Source organism: Vidua chalybeata, chromosome 16, assembly GCF_026979565.1.
Source record: "Vidua chalybeata isolate OUT-0048 chromosome 16, bVidCha1 merged haplotype, whole genome shotgun sequence".
NCBI classification, from domain to species: domain Eukaryota; kingdom Metazoa; phylum Chordata; class Aves; order Passeriformes; family Viduidae; genus Vidua; species Vidua chalybeata.
Window position 1 is genome coordinate 14,110,434 of NC_071545.1, and position 10,935 is coordinate 14,121,368.

Sequence of the window (10,935 nt, forward strand, 5' to 3'; positions counted from 1 at the left end):
CCCTGCCACCCGTGTCCCCCCCTCCCGTGCAGCCCTGTGGGGGGCCCCTTGCCCCCCACTTTTAAGTGTCAGTCCCCCTCCAATCCAGCACACACCAGTATAAATAATCAGCTTTAATTGTCTGTACAAAACTCTCCGACTATGAAAATACCGTTTAAAAAGGGAAAAGGGGAGTGGGGGGAGGCGAGGGGAGGGGTCTATGTACAAGAGGGGGTGAAGCAAGGACACAGGGGCACCCACCAGCCCCCCAGGAGCCCCGTGCCACCCTGCCATCCCTTCTCCCAAAGCCTGTCCGTGCTCCGGGGTGGTGGCAGCTCTTAATGCGGGGGGGATCGGGATCAGTGCTGGGGAGGAGAGGACAGGGTGGGGGTCCCCTCTTGCCTACCATGGGCATGGCTGGGCAGGGGGCACCTCCCCGCTGCCATGGGGCCGCACCTCCAGAAGCAAGCCCCAAACCCAAGGGGGTCCTGCAGCGGTGGGACCCACGGGGGGCCGCGCAGAGACCCCAGGAGGGGCCCCCACCGTGTGCACGGAGGTGACACCGGGGCGGATGCGGGTGGCACTGGGGGGGGGGTCGGGTGGCACCGGGGGTCGCTGCCGCGCCTGCCGGTGCCCTGCAATACTGCGACAGTGTCACTAGAGGGCCCCACGCCCCGTGCCCCACGCGGGCTGGGGACACGGGCACGGCCGTGGCGGGGGGACCCCCCCCCCAGGGTACCCCCACGTGTGGCTGCCCCACGCTGGGACCTCCACCCCGCACCCGTCAGGCATCACCCGACCCCTCCCCACCCACCCCTTCACCCCCAAAACCGCCGCCTAACATCACCCTGCGGGGAAACTGAGGCACGGCCCCCTGCCACCCCACATTCCGCACCCGCGGGGGTGGCAGGGGGCCGGCGGCCCCTTCCCCACCTATCCCGACGTGACGGTGGTGCCGCTGCCCAGCTTGATGATCATCTGCTGGCAGTCGTGCAGCGTCCGGCGGTCGCCCAGCTTGTCCAGCGTGCGGGCGGCCTCGGCCAGCATCCCCACGCGCTGGCCCGGGCCCGCCAGGAAGCTGGGCGGGAGGTAGCAGCAGGCCAGCAGCAGCGCCTCGGCGTGTTCCCGGGGCGTGGCGTGGCTTTCTGGCTCGCCAGCTGCAGGGGACAGAGCCAAGGTCAGCACCGAGGGCGCCCGTGGAAGTCACTGAATAAATCCCAGGGGGATCAGCACGGGGATGGGGTTATTTGCCCACCCTGGAGCTGGTGCCACCACCGAGGGAGGGGCTGGGAGCTCGCGTGTCCCAGCTCTTGGGGTGCTGCAGGTGGGGTGTCCCACCCGATGACCCACCATCTGTGCTGCTGGAGTGCTGCAGGTGGGAAAGGGGTGCCCCACCCTATGCCTCACCCCAAATCCCATCATCCAAGGTTGGTGGGGTGCTGTGGGTGCAGCACGGGGTTTCCCACTCTGTGTCCCACCACCCAACACTTGTAAGGGCTGCTGTAGGTGTGGAGCAGGGTGCCCCACCCCATTTCCCATCCTCCAAGGTGGTGACAAAGGTATCCCACCCCATGTCCCACCACCCAACGTGCTGGCGTACTGTGGGCGCACAGCGACGTGTCCCATCCCTGTCCCACCACAAATCCCACACCCAAGGCTGCTGGGGTGCTGCAGGTGAGGAGTGAGGTGTCCCACCCTGTGTCCCACCCTGTGTCCCACCCCGTGCCCACCTGTTTTGCTGCCCTGCACCCCTCTCCTCCGCAGGCTGCGGTCCAGCAGCTGGTGGGTGCGCGTGGGGCTGGCCCGGGCCATCAGCCTGGCAGTGGCTTCGTGCAGGAACACCTGGATTGGGGGGACAGTGAGCACAGGCAGGTGCAGGGCACCAGGGGACCCAGCAGGTGACAGTTTGGGGGGCTCACCCGGCGCATGGCGGGGCGCAGGGTCTGTGCCAGGCGCCGCAGGCTGCTGAGGTCCTGCTGGAAGCCGCGGAGCTCCAGGGCGGATGCCTGGTAGAGGCAGCTGCGCTGCTGGCTCGCCCCCATCTGCTGCTGCCACAGGTTGGTGCGGGTGACCAGCAGCAGGTCACAGAGCAGGAGCTGGACCGCCTGCAGGGACAAGGGGATCGGGGTGAGCAGGGGGCGGGACAGATGGACGGGGGTGCCGAGGAGGTCGCTGCGGGCAGGCGCTGCTGCGCGGGACCCCCGCCGGGCTGCACGGCAGGGGCATTGCACTCCCAGTCTGACACATGCAATGCAACTACAATGCACCCCCGCGAGGGTCGGGGGCACCTCCCGCCAGGGCTGGGGGCTCGCGGCCGCCTCGTCCCTCCCCGGCCCAGCTCACCTTGTCGATGGTGCCCTTGGGGGGGCTGCCCAGCTCCAGGCTCTCCCGCAGGCAGCTGCTGGCCTTCTCACAGTGGCCCAGGGTGGCCTGGCTCCCATCCTGTTTGCTCAGCAAGGCACGGACAGCTCGGAAAGAGTGCAGGGCAGCACGGGGAAGGGGCTTCCTGCAAGGTGGAGGGGACATGGTCACTGCAGAGCCCTCGCTGTGCACAGCTGCACCCCTCCTGAATACACACCATGTGCTCCAAGTGTGTTCAGAGAGGCTGTGCCAGTCTAAGGGGGATGAGAGGCAGGCAATGAGGTGCCACCCTTGTCCCCGATGTCCCCAGCACTCACTCAGAGCTCTGCAGTGCCCGGGGCATGGTCTCCACCAGCGGGTAGAGGCGCTCAGCCCCCTCCTCATCTCCCTGCAGCCAGTGGATAACGATGCCAATGAAGGACGCCCACCACTTGGACACGGGGTCAGTGCCTGCAGGGTAGGAGGGACGCAGGAGCAGGGTGTTCCCACTCCCATGGCCCCCCCACGTGAAGTGACCCCAACGGGGGACACGCCAGCCTCACCTGTGACAGCCGCCAAGCCGGAGGTGATGGAGGGTGTGGGGCCAGGTGTGCCACTGACATCGGAGCAGCCGTTGAGCAGCTGGAGGTACTCGAGGGCATCGGAGAACCGCCTGTGGAATGGGGTTGTGAGGGGGCTGGCCCCACGCCAGGCAGGGGGAGAAGGTGCCCAGCGCGGCACTCACCCCTCTCCCTGGGCAGTGGGACGGCCGGGCTCAGGCATGGCCACGCAGCACAGCGCCTTCTCCAGGAGGTGCTCACGGAAGAGCTGGGTCACCTGTGCCAGCGGGTCCACTGGGGCACAGAGATGGGGTCAGCAGGTACACCACACCCCAAAACGGGGGGTGCGGGGTTCGGGAGCTTGGGGTCACCTGGGTTGCCGGCGGAGCTGTAGATGGTTTCCCTGGGGACACCCTTGACCGCCCAGTCCCCGTCGACAAAGAAGCGGTGGCCCAAGGGGTGGCAGAGCCACTGCATGGCGGGGGGCACGGCCCCGCCGTGGGACAGGGCCACGCGCCGGGCGCTGCAGAGGAAGGGGCGCTGCGGGGAGAGCAGGGGGTCAGCAAGGATCTGAGACCCCAGTCCCAGGGGACACAGGGGACACCCCGGTGCCCCCACACTCACCGCCAGGAAGTGGAAGCAGCGGTGCAGGCTGGCCTTGATCCGCAGGGCAGCCGCCACGTAGATCTCGGCCAGCGCTGCCACGGAGATGGCGTCACCAGCGCACTCAGCCAGGTTGACAGCGCTCAGTGCCAGGTTGATGGCTAGCAGATGTCCCCCTGCCTGCTTCCCTATAAGAATGGGGACGGGAGGCTCAGGCGTGGGGTCGGGGGTTGTGGGGACACGCAGGGCACAGGGGTCCTGTCCCTCAGCCCCCATGGCGCGGGGCCGTACCGGCGAGGTGGAGCTGGTGCAGGCGGTGATAAGCCATGGCAGCGTCGCGGGCACTCTGGCGGACGTGGGCAGGGGGCGGGGGGTCCGGGCGCAGCCCCCCGGCGCGGGCAGCCAGCCAGCGGCCCACCCAGAGGCGCTGGAGCAGGTGGCGCAGGAGCGTCCAGAGCAGGCTGCAGGCCAGGTCCCCGTGGGAGGCCGGCAGCGGCCGCCCCAGCGCCCCGAGCGCCGTCCGCAGGTGCTGGGCCCCCTGCGCGAAGTCTCCCTGCGGCCCGGAGAGACGGGGTCGGTGCGGGCAGGACGAGGGGACAGGGCAGGTGGGGCAGGGGACATGGCGCACGGTGGGACGTACCCGGTCGAGGTCGAGGTCGGCCTGCCGGCGGTGCCGCCAGAAGAGGATGGAGGGCTCGGAGTGGGGGCGAGTGACGGGCTCCCCGCAGACGAAGAGCCGCACCACCGCACCCAGCACCAGCGCCACGTTCAGTGCCCAGAAGGCCAGTGTGGGCCACAGCCACTGCGTCCACCCCCACGGGTCCTCTGTGCAGGGATGGGGTCAGCAACACCCCACCAATGCTGCCCTGTGCCCACCCCAGGGTCTCCATCCGGTGGCCTTCATCCCATGTCCACTGAAGAGCCTCCACCCAATCGTGTCCACCCCAACAGATTCCACCCCAAAGGTCTCTGCCTCACACACACCCCAGGATATCCATACTGGTGGCCTTCACCCTGTGCCCATCCCAGCAGCATCCACCCAATGGCCTCTGCCCCATTGTCCACCCCAATCATCTCCCATCTCAGACCTACCCAGGGACTCCCCTCCTGATGGCCTTCACCCCATGTCTACCATGATCACCTCCACTGTGATGGTCACCACTCTGATGCCCCCCATCCCAACAGTCTTCACCTCATGCTGACCCCGACAGCCTCAGGCCAGGTAGCTCCTACCATACACCCACCCCAACATCCTGCCCCTTGATGGTCTTCACCTCAACAGCCTCTAGCCCATGCCCACCCTGACAGCCTCCATCCCACACCCATCCCAACAATCTCCATTCCAGGACCTCCCACCCCACACCAGAACTTACCCAAAGTGCCAGACTCAGCCATGATGCTCCTGCCGGGACCAGCGGTGTCCTGGCTCCCCAAGGGGGCTGGGGAGCCAGAACCCCGGAGGAGGGAGGCCAGGGGGTTGAAGGAGAGGCAGAGGAAGACGAAGGTGCAGAGGGCCATGCGGGAGCGGTCCAGCATTCCCTGGCTGCTGGGCGAGGGCGGTGGGTGCTCCTGCTTCACCTGCACGGGCAGAGCTGCTGTGAGTCTGGGACACGGGCATGGACATGGGGTGGTGGGCACAGGCATGGGATATAGGGCATGGGATATAGGGCATGGCATCCAGAGCATGGGGTACATGGCATGGAATATAGGGTGTGGTGATGGGGGACGGGCATGGGATATAGGCAATGGGATATAGGATATAGGGCAGGGGGTACAGGGCATGGTGATGAGGCACAGGTTGAAGTACAGGGGCACACATTTCAGGGTATAGGCATGGGGCACTGAGCACATTTTAGGGTAGAACAAAACTGCCTCCACGCCCAACCCCAAATCATGTGAGGAGCAGCCTCAGAGAACAAGACCAGGGCTCTCAGCTCTGTCCCCATCTGGTACACTTTGCCCTTGGCACCTCCTACATGAAGCAGCAGAAACCCTGCCCCACTCAGGGCAAGGAGACCCCCCCCAGCCCTCCCTCACCTTGCCATGGGCACAGAGGGGGCTGTCGGGCTCCGAGTCGCTGCTGCTGTTGCTGCTGCTGCCGCCGCTGAGCGAGAGTGGGCTGCTGTGGGACGGCGAGCCCACGTCTGAGGGTGGCGGTGTCAGCATCTCCATCACCTCCGCCTTCACCACCTCCATGGGGGCCTCTGCCTTGGCGCTCCGGCTGCAGTGGGTGCCCGGGTCCTTCACAGGCTCTGCAGGAAGCAGAGTAAGCTGATGGCTGCTTGGGGGCATGGAGCTGAGCCCCTCACCCCAAGAGCTGCCCTTCCACTCACGGTTCTTCTGCATGGCCATCTTCAGGGCGAGGTTCTCCTGCTTCAGCTTCTGGTTGCTCTGCTGCAGGAAGCGGATGTACTCGATAGCCTTCCTCAGGATCGCAGACTTGTTGAGCTGCCAGTGGGCAGGGACGGTTCAGCCCGAATTCCGGGCAAAGCCCCCCGACTGCCGGGCCCTGCCCCACCAACCCCTGCTCCCACCTTGGCCTCGGTGCCCACCACCAGGTCCTTGAGCTCCACGATCTTGTCGTTGATGGAGGAGCGGTAGCGCTTCTCGATGGCGTTGTGGGCCGTGCGCTTCTCGCCCCGGCTCTGCACCAGCGCCGGCTTCCCGCTGGGCGCCAGCCGGTTGATGGGCAGCTTCTCTGCGTCCACCACCAGCGGCACCGTGGCCAGGATGGTCCCTCCGCTCACCAGCGCCTGCGGGGGTGCAGGGTGGGGTCAGTGGCGGTCCTGAAGCATCTCCCCACCTTGCGGCTCCCGGCGGGGGCACCTACCGGCACCTGGAGCGGGGTGGCAGAGCCGCTGGCACTGGTGGCCAGGGAGGCGATGGTGGAAGTCTTGGCGCTGCTGGCGTCTGTCTTGACGGCCGTCAGCAGCAGGGAGTCAGCCTTGATGAAATGGGGCTGCAGGAGAACCTGAGGGGCAGCGGGGGTCAGCGGGGCTGTGGGGGTCATCGGGACCCCCTCACCCCTGGCCCTGGGCTTACCGGCACTGACTGGATCTGTGGCGACACAGACTGGGTGGTGGGGGCGGCGGGGGCCAGGAGCTGCTGGGGTGCCACATTCTGCACGGGGCCGGGCAGTGTCACGGGCTGGCTGGGTTGTGGGGTGGGCAGAGGGCTTGGCAGGGTCTGCCCCGCACTCCCAGGCTGCACAGCTGGGCATGGAGCAGAGGACAGCGTTAAGAGAGCCCCTGGCACCAGCCCACCCCGCACAGCCCCACCCTGCAGGGACACATCCCCCCTCCAGCAAGACCTTCACCCTGGGAGCCCCGATCCCCTGCTGCACCCCCAAATCCTCACCAGAGAAGCTGTGCTGGTTCTGGTAGCCCACCAAGGGCTGGGGATTGAACGGGCTGGGGGACGCAGGGACGAAGCTGGGGGCCAGCATGACGCCGGGCTGGGGCTGGGGCTGGCTGCTGGGCACCACGGATGGCTCCTCCTTGATACCCAGGGATGGCCCCGGCAGGAGCGGGGCCGGGGGCGGCGGGGTGAAGGTGGCCATCCCGGGGGGCCCCGCGTAGGCGCTGCCGGAGGGGGCGGCGGGGGGCGGCTTGCTGGGACCCAGGAAGGTGTTGAGGGTGCCCGGCGTGGAGGGAAGCCCCGGGGGCACGGCGCTGGCCGGGGCACTGAACGGTGAGTCGAACAACCCCGAGAAGTCATTGTCCGGCGTGTTGATCAGCTGCAGCATGTCTGTAAAACACACCCCCCCCCCGTGCCGTCAGCTGCAGCCCCCACCTCCCAAGGTGGGCCTGGGCTGGTCCCGTCCTGCCCTCCCCACAGAGTAGCATTTAGGGGGCAGATCCCCATAATCTAGAGGCAAAATTCCCTGAGAGCCCATGAATCTGCTGTGCTCTGTTCCTCTCAGCCTCCTACCCATGTGACATTGGGGAAACTGAGGCACTGCACTCAAAACGGGGTGTCAGGGCTTGGCCAACAGCAGTCAGCGTTTTTCAGCCTGGTCTGGGAGTGGCAGGGCACATCTCAGCGTGTCTTTGATATTGAGGGGGGCTTGTGCCAGCTCATTCATTCATTTATTCTGTACTGGGAACCCCAGGAATCCTCAAATCAGCCCTTGTATTAAGGGGAGGGGGTACTCAGACTGGGACAGGGGGGTGGCATCCCGGGATGTGCCAGAGCCAGTGCCAGGTGTGTTTGATCACAACAGCCCTCAGGAGGGCAGCTGGGCAAGCACAGGGCTCAAACAGCCCGAGCGGGGTCTGTCCCATCAATGGCACCTGGGCACCCTGGGCTGCCCCACAGACACATCGGGGGTCTCTGTGTCCTCCACTGAGGTGTCCAGGGATGCTCCCACCACGCAGGGATGTCCCCATCCCGGTACCCCCAGGCGCATCCCGCCGGGGGCACACAGACCCCAGGATACCCCACACTCCGGTACCCCCAGGCTCACCCCCCCCTGCACGCACAGACCCCGGGATACCCCCAGGGCACCTCCCCACGCACACACCCCCGGGATGTCCCCGCCGAGCCACACAGCCCCCGGACACCGCCCTCCCCATGGGCTGCAGGCTCCGAGAGGGACCACGGCGGTGACCCCGCCAGAGGAGGAGGAGGAGGAGGAGGAGGAGGCGGCTGCCGAGGCGGGGGTACCTTCAAAGGTGCACTCCATGGAGGTGGAAGCGGAGGGGTCTCCAGGAGGAGGTTGCAGCCCCCGCTCAGCCCCGTGCCCGGCAGCGAAGAGGCCCCGGGATATTTTAAAGCCATGTTCTCGCCTCCTCCCCGGCGCCCTCCCCGCGCTGCCCGCGCCAGGGCTGGAGCGCGGCCGGCGATGGGGTGATGCGACTCCGCCAATCGCCGCCTGCGCGCCCGCCGGCCGCCCCCGGACAGCCCCCGGCGCCCAAGGTGAGCCCGGCACCGGGTTACTCGCGGGCACTGGCCGCAAGCCGCCCGCGGTTACTGGTGGTCACACTCCGTTAACCCCCTTGCCCGTGCCCCATCGCCCCCCCCCCGCCCCCAGCCCGGTGTGACCCCCCCGCACTCATTGCCCAGGAGTCACCCCGCAATGATCGGGGTCTGCACACAGCACTGTTACACCCCAAAAAAACATCCAGCCCTCGGCATGCTGCCCTGTGCAGGTGGGTGTCCTTCCGGGGGGCTCCCAGCCCCCTCCTTCCACTCAAGAGACCCCTCCTCCACCCAAGGCTCCCTCGTGGTCCAGAGCAAAGTCTAGGGTTGCAGAGAGGACGTGCTCCCTCCTGTCCCCCCTCACACTTCCTCCTGCCCAGCCTGGGGGTGGGCACGGCTGTCCCACCCTCCTGGCACCTTCCAGGTGTTTCTATCCTGTGGCACCCGCTGCCAAACACATCATCAGCAGGACATGGGGCACCCACCAGTGCCACCTCCACCCCCACCGTGGGAACCTGTGGGGCAGACCCACTCGTCTGTGGGTCCTGGCAGATCCCAGCAGGCTCAGGGCACCCACATCCGTGGGCAGACATCCCACATCACCCTAGGGTTGGTCCAGGGATGAGGGACAAGCCGTGGCCAACCAGGGACCGGTGGCAAGCCCTCTTTGGGGAGCTGTGGGGTACGAGGTGGCCCCGCTGGCTGTGATACAAAGGAGCATGGCAAAACCCCACAGCGGGAAAACCTCATCCCATACGGCACCACTCAGCCCTGGCACAGCTCCTGCTTCCCTGCCCACGCCAAAACCTCGCCAAGAAAAGCAGGTGGCACCTGGATCTGCTTTGATCCACCCCGACAGCCACTGGGATCAACCTGCAGACCTGGGATGCCATCTCCACCCCAGACCTCGGAGGAGAGACCACGGACCACACAGTGGGGCAGGTGTTGGAAGTCCCGTGCCCGCCTTGCCGCGTGTTCCACCGGCTGCGCTGGATGGCGTGGATCGACAGAGCTGCTGGAGCACGTGGCAAGGCGGGTGCGGGGCTGGCCGAGAGCTGGGATCCCAAATTTTTTGAGATCTTCGATTTTTTGGGATCCCCAATTTTTTCCTACAGCCTTGAAACACTGAACTCGGCACACGTGGTGCTATGACGGTGAGAAGTGGGTCCCCTCGAGGAATGTGTCCCTTTGGGAAGTGGGTTCCCTCCGGGAACGGCTTCCCTTGGAGCATGGCCATCTCACGGAGCCCAAACCGGCGGGGAGGTGGGTGTTGGCGGGTGCCAGCCCCGGGGCTGGAGCAGAGCCGCCCCATCTCACCGCACGCCGGTTGGATGGGTTGGGAGAGCCCGGGCGTCCTGGAGGGAACGACCGAGAGTAACCCCGCCGGTGACGTCACGGGGGGCGGGGCTACCCGCGACACGATGCTGTGACCGGGAACGGGGGGGATCGTCGGGGCTGTCCCGGCAGCGGCACCTCCAGCCCGGGGGTCCCGGTGTCCCCTGTTCCCCCACCCCGAGCCCCCCGCTATGGGCCAGCCCCCGGTAACGGAGCCAGAGCGGTTCTGCACCGACTCCGCGCTCCAGCAGCTCGGTGTCCCCCCCTCCCCACGCCGGGCCCGGCACCGAGCCCGGTCCGCAGGCCATGCACCGAGTCCTGGTTATACACCGATCCCGCTGTCCCGGCCAAATGCCGGTACCAAGTTCCCTGACCGTGCACCGAGCCTAGACCCTCCGGGCACGGCCATGCACCGAGCGCGCCCGCCCATTCACCGAGCCCCGGTTATACCCCCAGCCCGGTACCGGCCACGCTCCGAGCCCCGATCATGCCTCCAGCTCGGTCCTGACCTTGCACCGAGCCTGGTTACACCCCCAGCCCGGTCCCGGTTGTGCCCCAAGCCCCGGTCATACCCCCAGCCATGTCCCGACCATGCTCCAAGAGCCGGTACCGCACCGTGCCCAGCCCCCGGCCGTGCACCGAGCCTGGTTTTCCCCCAGCCCGGTCCCGGCCGTGCCACAGCCCGGTGCCGGTCATGCACCGAGCCCCAGGACCGCACCGGGCCCGGAGCCCCACCGTGCACCGAGCCCCGGTTATACCCCCAGCCCGGTCCCGGTCATGCCCCACGCCGCGGCCATGCCGGGCCCCGTCCCCGCCGGTCCGCACCGTCGATGTCGCTGAGGAGGGCCGTGTCGATGTCGCTGGCCCCGGAGAGGCCGAGGGACGGTGCCAGCCCCTCCAGGGCCGCGTCGTCGAAGGCGAGAGCGCTCATCCCGGCGGCTCCGGTGGCTCCCGTGGCTCTCGGTGGCTCCGGTGGCTCCGGCAGCTCGGGCGGCTCTAGGGGTGGCGGGGCCGCCCGCCCGCCATGGCCGCGCTGGCCCGGGCACAGGCACCACGGGGACGAGCCGCCAAGTTGCTCCCGCGAACCGTGCCCGGAGCTGCCACCGGGCGGGGAGGGCGGGGGGGGGGGATGGATGGAGGCGGAGCCGCCGCCGCGTCCCGCCCCGCGCCGCCTCTCCGCGCCGCCCCGCCGCACCGG

General features: G+C 67.6%; 1 protein-coding gene across 2 annotated transcripts; it reads right to left on the bottom strand.

Annotated features, from left to right (window-relative positions):
• Positions 1-98: 98 nt before the first annotated feature.
• SREBF1 (sterol regulatory element binding transcription factor 1) lies at positions 99-10,816 on the bottom strand. 2 transcript variants are annotated; one of them, XM_053957240.1, is made up of 19 exons: positions 10,563-10,816; positions 6,840-7,229; positions 6,525-6,694; positions 6,313-6,453; positions 6,017-6,235; positions 5,816-5,930; positions 5,520-5,734; positions 4,856-5,060; positions 4,123-4,307; positions 3,774-4,035; positions 3,504-3,670; positions 3,251-3,419; positions 3,065-3,173; positions 2,883-2,992; positions 2,658-2,790; positions 2,323-2,485; positions 1,899-2,084; positions 1,710-1,821; positions 99-1,136 (listed from the first exon to the last, which is right to left on the bottom strand). In XM_053957240.1, the coding sequence occupies exons 1-19, from the start codon at positions 10,666-10,668 to the stop codon at positions 913-915; spliced, it is 3,381 nt and encodes a 1,126-aa protein (XP_053813215.1). In that variant the 5' UTR covers positions 10,669-10,816; the 3' UTR covers positions 99-912. The 2 variants fall into 2 exon arrangements, with proteins under 2 accessions (XP_053813215.1, XP_053813216.1); XM_053957241.1 differs by lacking the exon at positions 10,563-10,816 and adding an exon at positions 8,148-8,297.
• Between the last annotated feature and the right edge of the window lie 119 nt (positions 10,817-10,935).